This window comes from Doryrhamphus excisus, linkage group LG15, assembly GCF_037039965.1.
Source record: "Doryrhamphus excisus strain RoL-2023G ecotype Guam linkage group LG15, RoL_Dexc_Guam_v1.1, whole genome shotgun sequence".
NCBI classification, from domain to species: domain Eukaryota; kingdom Metazoa; phylum Chordata; class Actinopteri; order Syngnathiformes; family Syngnathidae; genus Doryrhamphus; species Doryrhamphus excisus.
This window is the reverse complement of record NC_136371.1, coordinates 7,792,245-7,807,172: the sequence shown is the minus strand read 5'-3', so window position 1 is coordinate 7,807,172 and position 14,928 is coordinate 7,792,245. Positions and strand designations below refer to the sequence as shown.

The 14,928-nt window shown below is 41.1% G+C and overlaps 3 protein-coding genes across 10 annotated transcripts in view; 2 read left to right on the top strand and 1 right to left on the bottom strand.

Moving 5' to 3' along the window:
* Window positions 1-482: 482 nt before the first annotated feature.
* On the bottom strand, window positions 483-6,483 carry enpp4 (ectonucleotide pyrophosphatase/phosphodiesterase 4). 4 transcript variants are annotated; one of them, XM_058051667.2, is made up of 8 exons: window positions 6,332-6,483; window positions 5,642-5,879; window positions 3,789-4,076; window positions 3,619-3,723; window positions 3,339-3,537; window positions 3,061-3,234; window positions 2,717-2,986; window positions 483-1,461 (listed from the first exon to the last, which is right to left on the bottom strand). In XM_058051667.2, the coding sequence occupies exons 2-8, from the start codon at window positions 5,876-5,878 to the stop codon at window positions 1,355-1,357; spliced, it is 1,380 nt and encodes a 459-aa protein (XP_057907650.2). In that variant the 5' UTR covers window position 5,879; window positions 6,332-6,483; the 3' UTR covers window positions 483-1,354. The 4 variants fall into 4 exon arrangements, with proteins under 4 accessions (XP_057907650.2, XP_057907652.2, XP_057907653.2 ...); XM_058051669.2 differs by having other exon boundaries at window positions 5,642-5,803; window positions 6,337-6,479; XM_058051670.2 differs by having other exon boundaries at window positions 5,642-5,806; window positions 6,337-6,441.
* Window positions 6,484-6,703: 220 nt separating this feature from the next.
* On the top strand, window positions 6,704-13,073 carry clic5a (chloride intracellular channel 5a). Of its 4 annotated transcripts, none has more exons than XM_058051672.2 (8): window positions 6,704-6,953; window positions 7,829-7,893; window positions 7,996-8,291; window positions 11,443-11,552; window positions 11,669-11,794; window positions 11,853-11,959; window positions 12,038-12,207; window positions 12,265-13,073. In XM_058051672.2, exons 2-8 carry the CDS (start codon window positions 7,830-7,832, stop codon window positions 12,427-12,429), a joined length of 1,038 nt encoding a protein of 345 aa, XP_057907655.2. In that variant the 5' UTR covers window positions 6,704-6,953; window position 7,829; the 3' UTR covers window positions 12,430-13,073. The 4 variants fall into 4 exon arrangements, with proteins under 4 accessions (XP_057907655.2, XP_057907654.2, XP_057907657.2 ...); XM_058051674.2 differs by having other exon boundaries at window positions 6,706-6,953; window positions 8,189-8,291; XM_058051671.2 differs by having other exon boundaries at window positions 7,829-8,291.
* An 863-nt stretch (window positions 13,074-13,936) lies between these two features.
* Window positions 13,937-14,928, top strand: part of mgat5 (alpha-1,6-mannosylglycoprotein 6-beta-N-acetylglucosaminyltransferase) — a 39,736-nt gene continuing 38,744 nt past the window's right edge. Inside the window, exon 1 of one of the 2 annotated variants that reach the window (XM_058050643.2) lies at window positions 13,937-14,083. The gene's annotated coding sequence lies outside the window, so the exon portion shown is untranslated. The remainder of the gene's footprint in view (window positions 14,084-14,928) is intronic. The other variant, XM_058050644.2, reaches the window with a different exon arrangement.

The following is a 14,928-nucleotide window of genomic DNA, read 5'->3' as shown; positions in this document are numbered from 1 at the left end:
GAGTCAATCCAGGAAGCAACTGGTTGTCGGGAAGGGGAGGAGTCGCCTAAACTCACACCAAATGTCTCAGTGGAAACATGAGAGACACGAGCATATGCCGTGTTATCTCTGCTTTCTTTGTTTATTGTTTGTCTACAGTAGTGTCTGGGAAAAGAGTTAAATATTTTCACAAACGGCTGGAAAATGTTTTATTTTTCTTACAATACCTCCTGAATAATAAAAGTCTATTTATCTGAAGAGGCAAAGATTTACAATGATGCCAAACACGATATAGAAATGAGTCATTTTAAATGTTAAAACATATGAAAACAAACACAATAGAGAAATGTATGTCAGTATTGATTTTATATATTTAACTTTTGTTACATTGTATTATTGTGACTGCCATGGAGAGAAAAAAATCTATATAAAGGGAATATGAATTCGTTCTTTCAAATGTGTGTCATGTTCTTTTTCTCAGAAACACACACACACACACAATGTACAAACCCTGGTGAGTTTATTAAAACTGAAAGCACATAAAAGGTGTTAATAACAAAAGTAAAAAGACAACCCCTTCAGTGCCGGTCATTTTAGATGATTTTGACACAGAATATTGTGTTCAATGGTGATTTAAACATGGAACCTACCGAAAGACAGATTAGACTCCCGGCTTTAATCGGAACAAAAAAAGTTTGTTGCTACATTTAGTCCGTTGGGGAAGCGGAGGGGGAGGCATGACCATATAAGGAATGTGCTCACTTCCAAATGCCAAACCTCATTAATTGAAACTTTGGCATAGTTCAACACGATAATACAACATTCTAACATTTATAGGTCAGAAAAGTGGAAAAAGCATCATAGGTCCCCTTTAACACACGTCAGAACTCAGAGCAGTGTGACTTTTCACAGTTTTAAATCATTCGAAAATATTTAGTCCAGTTGCATCTTTTTCTGATGACCATGTTTTCACGACAGTACTTTGATTTGACTGACACACAACCCTGAGAAACAGTTTGATGCTATTCAAAACATGTACGCACTGTATCATGTTGCTTCTTCCAGTGTAAGATATCATAAATCAATTCGTCAATGGCTGCACACAAACATGCCCCAATAAATATTGACCTCAGTCCAAAAACAACACAAGAAAGACAAATCTCAAAATTTTCACAGCAAACTTTTGTGTCTCGTAATCACATTCGTCAACTTGGGAACCTGTTGGACTAGTTTTCTTTTCCTGCCTTCCACCGTTCTGATGAGTGATTTCATGTGACATTTCTGGTCAAATGGCATTTTTCCATCAATCAAGCCGTTGTTCAGTGAGGATAAAGTGCATGAGCAGGCGACATAGACTTGATTGAGCTGGGTTCGTTTACGCCAGCAAGGCTTCGTCTTCATTGTTGCCGTGTTCGAGTTGCAGTCTGTAGAATGCTCGGGGGACCGAAGGCCGTTGCCAGCGTCCCATCAGCTTGAAGAGTACTGTGGGAAAAAAATGACATAATGTAGTTATACAGTTATACAATATATATAATAGTGGCATTGGCGGAGGTAACTTAAACTTGGAAAATCTTACAAGTTGTTCCAAATGTTTTCTCAGCTAGATCTGCGACAATTTGATGAATCAATGATTACATGGGTAAATTCTGCCCACTATGAAGACTACCAGAGACAGTATGGCAGTAAGCTGGTTGCGAGCTACCTAGTAGATTTGGCAAGGTATAAATACCCCATTAAAGTAGATCAGAGTAATTTTGCTGTATCTTGGTTAATATGCACATTATGGTAGCGTTGCTGGTGCTTTTTTCATAAGGTTGATAGGCAGAATAAGTGTTTCCCATCATGTGCAGTAATAAGCTGTCCTTTTTTTAGCTGTTTTTATATCTTTATAATGCACAGAAAAGAGACCCACTTAAAGATTGTGAATAATGGGCAAAATTCCACAGAAAGTTTTCCTTGAAATCAGTGCAACTGGACTCACTTCCTTTTTAACTTCTCCTTGGTCCGCTCTGATTCAATTCCCCAAATATGCTAGGTCATGAAAAAGTTTACATACACTTTTTTTCCCCCAAAAAAATCATGAAACTTGTTTTGTTCCGGCACAGTGTGCACAAGATGTGCCTTTCCTCATTAATGAGGTTGGGACCATCAGTTTTGTTGTGTGTGTCCAAACATTTGTTTGCCTGTACTGTATGTGTGTTCCCGAATGTGTACTGTATGTGTGCCTGTACTGTATGTGTGGAGTTTACACACTCCGGGGTGCAACACAATCAAAAGGTTAGCACCCTCTATGGAGCCCTGTAGCTGTTGTAAACAGCCGATGTTTAAAATTTAACTAAATAAATGTTTTTTTTATTGAATATGTAACATATTTAAGTAGTTTGTATTCAAACATTTCCGCAATTTGGGTCACTGCTTGTCAGTGAAGAGTGATGGTGGGTCCCGCAGACAAACAAGTTGAGAACCACTGCTCTAGTGCCTAATCGATTACTCGATTGATTGAATCGAGTATTGAAACCACAACAGTGCAAAATGTCAATTCTTGTCATTTTTCAAATGGTTTTAGTTGCAGCCTTAATTTCGGCTAATTTTGCTAATCCGGTGTATGTAGAATGCTGGTGCCAGCAACTAAATACATATTCTCAAATTCTGAATGATAGAATAATTTAGGGGGCGTGTAAAAGGTTCTGGCAGGGCACAAACTAAACAAGAAGAACTGGAACACAGGCATCCTTACCAGGTATGGTAGTGAGGACGATCAGGCAACCAATCACCAAGCCAACCATTACAGGCACCTTCCAGTTGGTCTCAGCTACCAGCATGACCAGGACGTTACCCAGGGTGCCGTTGTTGGGCTGCGGGGGCACACCCAGCAGGTGGCACATGAGCGGGTAAACGTCCACGCTCTGCAAGCCTGTTACTCGGAGGCCGCTTTGAAAGCTGGGCCCCGCTGCTGCCAGGAAGGGATGCATGCTGGGTATTGAGTTGTCATAGCCGTGATCTCCCACTGAGGAAAGGAATAAAGGGGCTCAATGTTGTGAAGAGGAGTGCCGTTTGTCATGTCACACTCCCAGGTCGTACGTCTAGGCAGCTTGTTCCCCTGCCGTATGATCGTCCATCCCTCATCAGCGATCAGTATGATAGGCTGGATGCGCTCATTGTTGCGGTAGTGCAGCCTGTCAGGAATGCTCTCCTTTAAATAGGCAGTCATGTTTGGGTGGCACTTATCCAGCAGTGCAAAGACAGCCTCAGGCTCTGCAACAGTACATAGGAAAATGATGCATGACATGCCAGCAACTTCCCGTGGATAACAAATAATGATAAATAAATGATGTCAAAGTCCACAATTGGTTGGTTACTGTTGTTTGGGATTAGGGCTGCGACAGGAGTGAGGTCCACCAGTGTGTAGTTATCAGCATGTAAGCAGTCATCCAGGCGTATGAGGCGATCGGTTGAGCACTGAGCCATGCCATGATCACTGGTCACCAGGACGTTGATGTGACCCCACAAGCCGGTTCTCTTCAGTTCCGATATCATCAAGCCGATGTTGTCATCAACCTGGGGGCATACAGGGATGCCGATGGTAGCATTTTGCCTAAATGTCAGAATTCTTAAATGCCAACAAGGAGAAGTCCCTACTTCCTTCAGTACTTTGCTCATGGCCTCAGTATTTTCAGGTCCAAACAAGTGTCCTGAGTAGTCTGGCTCCTCCCAGTAGAGCGCTCCTAATATCACACCTTCATGCTGGAATGAGACAACTTCTTTAATTTTATTAAATTGTCAAAATAAGTCCAAACAAATGTTTCTACCTTCTTATTTCCCAGTATCCAGTTCGTCACATTCCTCAGACGCTCCCGGAAGGTCACATGAGAGCTGTAGGGAAAGAAGTGTGTGGGTGTTTGGTTGTGGATGGACACATCAGAGCCGGGCCACATGGCGGCCGCTGTTTTGTAGCCAGCTTGCTGTACGGAGATCCAGATAGGTGTGGCCTCATTCCACCACATCGGGTCCTTGCTGTTGCTGAAGTACTTGTGGCTGACAGGATCGTACATTGAACTGGCCACTATGCCGTGAGACTCCGCATGCAGTCCGGTCACCTGGGAGAGCAGCACAACTCTTACACAACTACAAATTCTTATTCCCAAATAAATTGAAGAATAGGCGGCACAGCGGTCCAGTGGTTAGCGCGCAGACCTCACAGCTAGGAGACCAGGGTTCAATTCCACCCTCGGCCATCTTTGTGTGGAGTTTGCATGTTCTCTCCGTGCATGCGTGTGTTTTCTCCGGGTACTCCGGTTTCCTCCCACATTCCAAAAACATGCTAGGTTAATTGGTGACTCCAAATTGTCCATAGGTATGAATGTGAGTGTGAATGGTTGTTTGTCTATATGTGCCCTGTGATTGGCTGGCGACCAGTCCAGGGTGTACCCCGCCTCTCGCCCAAAGACAGCTGGGATAGGCTCCAGCACCCCCCGCGACCCTTGTGAGGAAAAGCGGTAGAAAATGAATGAATGAATGAAATTGAAGAATACATTTTTGTGGCCCAACCAGTTGTTAGGTTCAGGGGAAATCACTTTTTCACACAGGGCCATATCAATTTGGATTTTTTTCTCCCTTTTCGGCGTTTTGTATTGAGTTGTGACTCTTATAGAGCAGCTATACACAATAACCCACACAGACAACTTTCTACATCTTTCATAATCTGCACCTATTCCAGTACTCCCAAGTACTTCCAGACTATCGGCAGTAGGTGTTGATAAATGAATAAAGTCTTTGGAGAGCTAACTGAAAAGTGGTAGCTCATGAGCCTTGACTTACCGAATAGTGTCAAATAGTGGTGACATCGGTCCGCATTTACTGAGTGTAGGCCTAATGTGTCCACCATTAATGCACCTTTTGCGGGGAGAGCACACTGCTTCTGGCTTCAACAGTTTGGCGGGTATTTCACGTTCATGTTCACAACAGGACTGTGTGAAATGCTGTTGACAGATGATAATATTTTTCCCTTGCTGAGATACACCAACTCCAACCATTTCTGCCTGAGCTTGCCCCATAGAAAGATTTCCTGGGAGCCATAGCTAACAACAGTAAACAGAGCGTAGCAGAGTTGTGGGGATGGCTGTCCTCCCCATACCGCATACCCATATATAAGGAAGCCCGGCTCCCTGTGATGTCCCTGTTAGAAAAAGCTCTCTGAAACCGAGTGGTCAGGGCTCACTTCCAAATTTGCAAACCTCATTATCTGGGTATAGTTGAAATAATAATAATAATAAAGAGTTACTTGTGTTTGTGTCCGTAGTGTTTAGGCAGCTCATTGGTTGGAGACCCCTGGTTTACTGTATATGAACTCAAAAAGTAGGCACCGTTGGTGCTCCTCCAACCTCCCCTGCCCGAGGAGGAGCACTCCTTGTCGGATACACTTTGTCAGAGGCATTGCTGGTGCCATGGAGCTCAGAAGCCGCACGTGAGGGAGTCGGCTGCGTTTACTAACTGCAGACAATCTTGGCACAACATCAGTAGTGGAAATATGGTCATTACATGTTTTCTGCGGGACTACCGTGTTCCAGACGGTGAACGCTGTCTGTCTATGAATAGTCATGAATACAAATATTTGCTACACGAGAATGGCGTGTGACAGCTTTCGCAGACACATGAGGCTTACCAGGCTATAGTGATTAGGAAATGTCTTTGTGGTGAAGACATTGGTGAGGTGCTCCACCAGGACCCCTTGGCTATAGAAAAGCGTCAGGTTGGGCATCGGGAACCTTTGCAGGTAGTCTGCTCGGAAGCCATCGAACGAGACAAGCAGCAGCGGAAGAGGACGCTGCTGGGACGAGACACTTTGCGTCAGAAGCGCACACGCACCGCACAGGAAGCCCAGATGTATTCTGAGGAACATGCTGAAAGAGAAACAATTATGCGGTGGTGATGTCATGACCTCTAATCTTCAGCAAAAAGATGGAATCATGATGAAACTGTTAAAGAGCAGATAACCAGTAGTAGTTAACCTAGTAGCGTTGCGGGAGGTATCACCTATTATCAAAAAGTGATTGTGCCTTACAATAATTATTACACGTCAAAATAACACTTGTAATAACACACAAATAACACTTCAAAAAATGTCAGGTGGCAAATAATTTCCACTCATTGAACAAACTGTTTCTGGAAACTTAACTCAACTGATGGACTTGGAGAATGTTATCCAACTTTGATTTAACGCATATGTGTGTATATTTACTAAGGGAGAATTGCGCAACAAAATACAACACAACGCCAGAGTCAACGCCTTCCGTGTTCCTTACAAGCACGTCGTTTGCGTAATAAGAGTCAGTACAGTAAAGAGTTTATTTACCTTACTGACAAGATGACCTTCAGAGGCTTTCACTGATACGTCTTTATTGTTTCAGCATCAACCACCGTCCACCCATGACCTCGTACTTTCCTCAAGTCACAGTATTAAATACCGCAGGAAACCAAGATACAATGTATTTCCGGCGAACCATTTCGAAATAAAGCTTGTAGTCACCCGCCCCCACTGTTTCCCCGAGAACAAGTTTGGACAGTAATAACTTGAACAACCAAGAACGAGAGCAAACATAAAATGTTAATTAAAGACTTGATAGTGCAGAGCTGGTAAACATTAGTCGCCATAAGTCACCGCCAATTTGGTAGTCTGACTTCCACACTTGCGGGCATTTATTTTGCTAACTTTCATTGAAACGACTTCTAGCCGCAAAAGCACTGCTACCAGACTGTTAGGTGGTTGACTTTGTATTTAAATAAACGTATTTACTTCCCTCTGTTTTTTTTGTCATAAAGAATTTTGACGTCACAAACTCTCTACATAAACGTGATAGTAATGCGAATTATTTCATGGGCAGACGAGCATAATGATGCATTTAAAGTCCTCGTCCGACTCATCAACACAACCGCAATTGAGGAAGCAAGGCAAACAAATTTTGTTGCAACATTTGGTAAGAACAAATGAAACTCTCAAATACCACCTCTTACACTGCAACGTGAATACAAATTGTTTTAATTGTTTTAACAGTTTTCTAGGTAAACGTCCAACTTTACGATATAGCGTTCATCAATATTTATACACCGCCGCTGGAACATTTTTCGTCCATTGTTTGCTGGCGTTTGGCCATAACTTTTTACCCTGACATATAATTAGCCTTTCAGATTGAAGGCAGGCTTCCGCCCGGCAGTGTGGTACGTCACTTCCCAAAGCACAACACTTTACAAAATAAGAGCATGCTATACTATACAACACAATGAGTAAATGCCTAATCATGTCACAATACTTCACATACCTGTTGGACTGTAATCGTTAAATCTATTTTATTTGCTCTAATATTATTTAATAGAACACTATATGCAATAACTATACATTTAAGTGCTTGTAATACGAGAATTGCGAATGTTTATTTTTATTACATTTAATTTTACATCATCGTCAACTTCCTCAATTGACAAATGGTCACTCAGCGAATTGGCGTTTAGAATCGGAGGGCGGGGCACTTGGGGTTTATATGATGATTTGACAGATTGTTGTCAGAATCTTCTGCACTTTTAATATGAAGGAACTTATTTTGGGAAGCTAATTAGTTTGTGTCTGTCAAGACAATTAGTAGTATGGTATGCCTGTATTGTATTGTTATTGTTCTGCTGAGGAGAAGAGCAATGGTGTGTAATAGGAATGATATAACCATTAAAATGCTGTACTCTACATGCAGTCCAAAGTCCTGGGATGCTTTGTGATAATGTAGGCACCGTCAGCATCACGCTCACTGTGCTGTGCACCTTGGTAGATTGAGGTCAACCTGTGTTGTTTCTCTTGACCCAGAATGAATCCTTCTGAGGGAAATATCTACGAGAACCTAGAGGTCACCTACCAGAACCAGCTGTCAGGTATATATGAAATGCCTTACGACAAGCTCCCCGGCCAAACACCAGTGTATCAGAACACTGGGTGGGTCTTTGGAAGAATACCTGCTCCCCCTGCTTTCCCAGCACCCCCTCCTCCCGGAGCGGAATGCCACAGAAAATATTCATCTTCATCCTCATCTTCAAATGCACATGATGAAGAAAACAGGGAGAAGCCTTACTATCATAAGGCAAAGACTGAAATAGCAGAGAAGAAGAAACAGTTGAGTAGGGGGATGGTGTCTACAAATACGGAAGTGGATTATTGTGTGTCACGCAGATCCACGTCTTCAACATCATCTTCATCGGCATCTGAGCAAGCAAAGGGCGACTGGAGGGCAAGGCCTGAGAAAGGCACATCTATGGTCACGCTTTTTATTAAGGTAGGTTTTGTAAGAAGATGATTTGCATCAAAGTGTTGAAGATGAACGCATTATGCATGAATGAATTGGTTTTTTTTGGCAACTGGGTGTAACCGCTAAACCACTGGTGTCCAAAGTACAGCCCTGCAGCCATTTGTGGCACACGTCTGTTTTTTGTTGGTCTGCAGCACATTCTAAAAATGTCATTTAACAAGAAAACTAAAACAGCAAAAATGGAAAAAATTAACAGTAACTTTATAAGAATAAAGTCAAGTCGTTATAGTAAAGATGTTACTTTTTTAAGCTGAAATAATATGAAACAAACAACATTAAAGTTGTAATTTTTGGAAAATGATGTTATGAGAATAAAGAAAAAAATCAGTGAATAAGTCAAAATTGTCAAAATATTTGGAGAAAGTCATATTCTAGTGAGGAAAAAGCTATTTTATGAGATAAACTCGTAATATTATGAGGGAAAATTTAATTACTTGAAATAGTAAAGAAAAATTTTTATTATTTAAAATGGGAATATTATGAGAAACAAAACAAAATAAAGGTGCAATTTTGGTAAAATTAGGGGGAAAAGTCAAAATATTGTCTAAATGAAAATTTAAATAAATAAATAAATACATTTTAATAATAAAATTACAAAAATAAAGATTATTTAAGAAGAAAGTTAAACTTTTGGAAATTAAAAAAACTAGCTAAAAAATGGGGGGAAGTCAGAATAATATATGTTTTTTATATATATATTTTTTATTTATATATATATATATATTTTTATATATTTCTTCAGTATGTGGCCCTTGCTGGAAAAAAGTTATAATATATGGCCAAGCAACATCTTTAATTCAGCTCTTGACTTGCATTTCAGTAGTCTGTCTGTGCAGGTGTATGAGTCAATGTTTAAACCAATTTAGGGCCCTCGTAAATATGCAAGGTCAGTGGATGCCTCCCTGCTGCTTTTTGTGTGTGATTCCCATAGCAGACATTCCATATGTCTTGCACACTGAATGGCAATGCTTCTGCTGCTCTTAGAGGGAGTCGCTGTGATTCCAAATATAACTTGAACTGGCCAGAATGTTCCCACTTGGTGCTAGGGCGGCTCCATGAGAGCATGTGATCAGCGAGGCATTAAGTCACATTACTCACTAACTTGTGTCATTGTCGCATCTGCCTTTTATGTACTGGAGTGAGTGTACAGTCCTCATAAATCTGACACTTTGAACACTCCAGTGTTATAAATGAGAGTAATATTATAGTTTATATTGCAAAAGAGTAAAGGTGACTTGTTTTTACTGTTTGTAACGCTCCACATGTGCATTGCTGTGCAGATGTGTCATTCACTCAGGTCACCTGTTGTTTTTTTGGGTGATTGAGGCCTTACTGGTGCTGCCACAGACACCCCCATCAACCCCATCCTGCCTCAAAGCACGGGGTTATTTTTGACAGACATCATGCTCGACTGCTGAGGCCACCTCACTCTCTTTTACACACACACATTGCTGTCCCTGACACACACACACTTCCCTGGCGCTCATCATCAGCTGACTCTGACAGAGCTGCCATGGTACCAAACAGGCGACACTCAGTGGACCTGGAGTAGAATTTGCAAACACAAATACACCCTTGTGGAGCGGAGACGCACAAGTAGCATTTTTTTTTCTGTGTGTGTGTGAGTGTGACTATGACAGATATTGCAGCAGAGGAAGATAAGGACCCAGACATCGAGCTATTTGTCAAGGTGGGGCATTGAAAGCAAGATTGTCAACACTGCAAATACAAAGATTATGTAGTAGGTTCTGTGTGTGTGTGTGTGTGTGTGTGTTGTAGAGTAGGGGCTTCTTTTAAGTCAGGACTGGACATGTTCTTGTTGTTGCGTGCTGATTTTCCCTGTGTGAACCCGACACCCACGTGCATGGACAATCACTCTCTATCCCTCTCACTGAATTATTACTGGGGTGCTTTCTATGCACAGAGCTGCAACTTTAAATAGCCTTGTGTTTGGCTTGGAAGTTTTTGCAGTTTTTTTGCATGTGATGTTTTCCAACTTTTTTGCAAATTTGTGCAAAAACTATTCATGTTTGGCACCACTCTCATCCCAGCACCTTTAAGTCTAAGTAGCTATCGTTTCATTAGCTGCACCCACAGACAATGTAAAGACACCAAATACAAAACTGTAGCTTGTCTTTACAAAATAATAAAGCTCATTTTTTATATTTCAGAAGCCATATGAGCAGTTTAAATATTACAAACAGATGTCAGTATTATGCGGCAGTTAAGCACCACTTTAAATAATAATAATGAAGGCACAGTAATCCCTCATTTAATTGGTTCCAGACCCAACCGTGATGAGTGTATTTGCGGATAAATTGAATATTTTGAGTAGTTAAAGCATTAAAATCACTTTAATCATTATTTTGAGCCCTCCAGACATGAATTAACATCCATCTTTACGCAGAGAGACATAAGAGAAAAGCAATTTAAGACATAAATAATACTTGTCCTTGTGTGTGTTTTATTGTTAGGAGAGCTGAGGGGGGGAGAGGAAAACAGGAAGTGACGTTTCCGGTTCAGGGTTGAGTTTTAGCTTGGTGTGGGTTAGCCTGTGTTTTTATTAGGGATTTTACAAGGGATTAAAACCTACAATAAAAGCCTGTTGTTCCTGAGATGAAGTCTGGTGCTTGTGTGTCTCATAAGATGGATGGATGAAAGCATACTTTCACATCAAAATATCTAAAACCATAAGATCATGTAGATGATGATATTATTTCCATTTTCTTTCATCGCTACTGGTCTACTGGCTGGTCGACGTAATGCATGTTTTATTTTGTGATGAAATTACTTGTGGTCAAGTAAATATAAAAATAGTGAGTTCCCATTAATAGAAAACAGCAGGAAAAGTGGTGAGTCCATAGATGAGCAGTGAGGCAACTAATGGAAGCTGTGTGGATTATTCATGCTGGGCTGAAGCTCGTGTTACCATGTTCTGACACACACACCCATCAGACACTGACACACATAACCCAAATTCCCAAATATAAAGCTAAAAGACTTTTTAAAGATTCCCTTTGTGTGGTAGATGTGCTCTATCAGTGTGTATTAGAAGAAAAAAAACAATTTAACTTAAATCTCATACTGGTGTGTGTATGTTATCTTTGAATGTTTACAGGCTGGCAGTGATGGGGAGAGCATTGGAAATTGTCCATTCTCACAGCGTCTCTTCATGGTCCTTTGGCTGAAAGGCGTCGTCTTCAATGTCACCACCGTTGACCTCAAGAGGTATGACATGCCATGCTAAGATTGTACTGTATACTGTTTTCCGGGGCTATAAGTGGCATCAGTTAAAAACATGAAATAGATTTGGATTCAAAAGGAAGTTTCTTATTACTTGTTAGGAAACCAACCGACCTTCACAACCTGGCCCCAGGGACAAACCCACCTTTTCTCACGTTCCAAGGAGAGGTGCTTACTGATGTCAATAAAATTGAGGAGTACCTGGAGGAAATGTTGGCTCCACCCAAGTAGGCTTTGCATAAACACACACACGCATAAACACTCAACTAATGGTGCCCTCTTCAGGTATCCCAAACTTACAGTGAAGAACCGTCAGTCCAACACAGCAGGAAACGACGTCTTTGCCAAGTTCTCTGCTTACATTAAAAACCCAAGTCCAGATAAAAGTCGGGGTGAGTCGACCAGTAAACACTCGCATCCCATTTCTTGTTTCTTTTGACCTCTGACCTTGGATCATGTGTGTTTTTAAGCATTGGCGCAAAGTCTCAACAAGGCTCTGGCCAAGCTGGATGAGTATCTCCTGAACCCTCTACCAAATGAAGTCCATCTTGTCGATGGAGAATCAACCCGCAAATACCTGGATGGTGATGAGCTGACGCTGGCCGACTGCAACCTTCTTCCCAAACTTCACGTTGTCAAGGTAACGCAGTGATGCTCCAATGCGGTGTCGACTGCTAACCAACTTCCTGTTTGGCAGGTGGTGGCCAAGAAGTACCGCAATTATGACATCCCTTCCCAGTTTCGAGGCGTGTGGCGTTACCTTGGCAACGCCTACAGCCGAGATGAGTTCACCAACACGTGCGCGGCTGATGTGGAAATCGAGCTCGCCTATAAGGATGTGGTGAAAACTCTTGGGAAATGAGCGTCAACAAATCTGTGGACATCCTTTAAAGAGTACATTGGCACAATTTAATTTGCTTTTTAAATGCTCCTGAAAAGATGAGGTACTTGAGGTACTGCAGTGCAATTACTTTGGGGTCTTACAATGTTTTTCACTTGGAAAACACAATGTGTGCTTTTATACTCTTTTTACAAACAGTATCTGGCTTTTTTTGAACCAGGCAATTGGTTAAACAATAACACACCCAATTAAACAGTTGATTCAGCATATTTTCTTATGCTTTTGTAGTTTTTTGTTCCTGGGAGAGCTAAGTATTAAGTTCCCCCTTTTCCATTGTACATTGTATGTATTGATACATGAATGTGAATTTTTCACATCTTCTGTGTGATGACGTTAAATGATTGTAGCTAAATGCTATGTTTTTTCCTGACGAAGGCACTCTATGCCACCCGTTTGAACAATGCATCTGTTTTGACAAGAGGATTATACTGTGTGTTTGGAGTTTGTTTTGTTTTTCTATAGGGAAACCGTGTCACCTAGTTATGGTGTGTATGGTGTGACCTCACATGTAAACAGACATGGCCTGCATCTAATAGAAGACTTTTACACAGATTTTGTGCTGGAAATTAGTGATAACTTGTACTATAATAAAAAATAAAATGAAATGTTACCGTAATTAGGTGTTGCAAACACTTGGTTTGAAGGGTGTGTATACGTTTTTGTAAGATTTCACGAAAATAACTGTACTTTTACATGAATATATCATTGTAGTATTTTTTCCACATCAGATTTACTAAACCCTGCCCAAATTGTCGTGCCACAATGACAAATCGGAATCTCTGCATTCAAACACAAGAGGGCGCACTTCACTGCTGAGTATTGTGACCCGATACCAAGTAAATACAAACCAAATGCGGATACTGATACTTTTACATGCTCATCGAATGATTTTGGGCTCATTATTGAAAACAAGACACGGACTTTTGACAAAAAAACATAATTCTGTCAACTGGACAATGTAACAATACCGTATGTAGCAATACAACCGTATGAACTAGCACACAACATGATTTCCTTATTCATTTCAAAATTATATAGAGCACAAACCTATGAATAACTCTTATGAAAATAGACCATAACTGAAAAATTTCAATTTATAGGGCGCTTGTCAACCAATTTACAATGCAATACTAATGGCATTTGTATCGATCCGCCCACCAGATTGCCCAGTGCGGCTTGCCCGTGTGTAACTACCTACCACAAGGTGGCAGTAAACACAAGGATTTCATTGAAAGGACACTCAGTCAGAGATTGTCATGATTTTTCAATCTCAACTTTTGCGTCTAAAACCCCTTTCGTGTACAATAAATAAACACAAACGTTAGCTGCATGTAACAATAAATTATACATTTAAATCAACAAAAAATGGAATGCATTTAATTAATTTATCACAATGTGCTGCATTGTTGTGTGCTTCAGCAGGGTATGGGAATATGCAGACGGCTCCTAGACTCGCTTTCTTGCTGGTGGGCAGAGCAAACAGGGAGGCTCGTGCGCTGTAGCTGGAATAGCATCCAGTCAGCAACATATTCTTTCGCGTTTCTTCCCGGATGTTTTGTCCATTTATCGCATGTGCTGCGTCGAATCGACTCCCAGCAGAAAGGGACACAAAAGGGTAAGTTCATAGTACGCACTTAGTAGCCGATCCTGAGCTTGTTTTTGTTGCGCTTGTTGACTTGTCATTGCAGGGGTTCTTGTTTCGTTATGGAATGAGAGGTGGTCGACCGAGGCCAACTCAAGCCCCCCAGACCTTTCTGTTGTCCTTTACAGCAGTTGCTAGTGCGCTTTTCGGTGAAGGGACACCGAGTCGTGAAGCTAACATTTGTGCGAGCTCGTTTTCACTGCGAGTGCCGGTCAGTCGTTTTCCGTCGCGGGCAGGGCTTCTATTGTTTTTTTTTACACAGCAGGTGTATTAGCTAACGTAGCATGTTAGCAATACAGGTAAATATTTGTATGCTCACCTGCAGCGGCATCATTATCTCAGGTCATGTATCGGTGCTAATGCCATGGCAGAGGTGCAGTTTTTCTCTAAATTCATATCAGACTGATCTATTACACATCGTCCTTCAGTTGGCGATTACGCTTCTTCACTGTCGTTTAAAAAGATAGTATTTACATGTGCAGATTGCGAAAGAAATTTTCTTACACTTCAAATAATAGTTTTTCATATTGATTTAAGCATCATCTCTTGCATTGTGTACATAAAGAAATAACACCACTTGCATTTCATTGGGATTGAATGTGAATGCCTAAGTGGGGTTTGTGGTTGCCTTGCCAAGACCAGATTTTAGGTTCAACACCTGAACCCAAAATCCGGATGAACAGGGTGAGAGGAGGCTTGATTGGAAACATTAACACAGTAATGTTTAGCTCTGTGCTGCTCTACCTAACTATATTTGTGCAGTATTGGTATGTCTTGTATGTCATTTTAATACCTATGATTCAAAGTGACATTTTTTG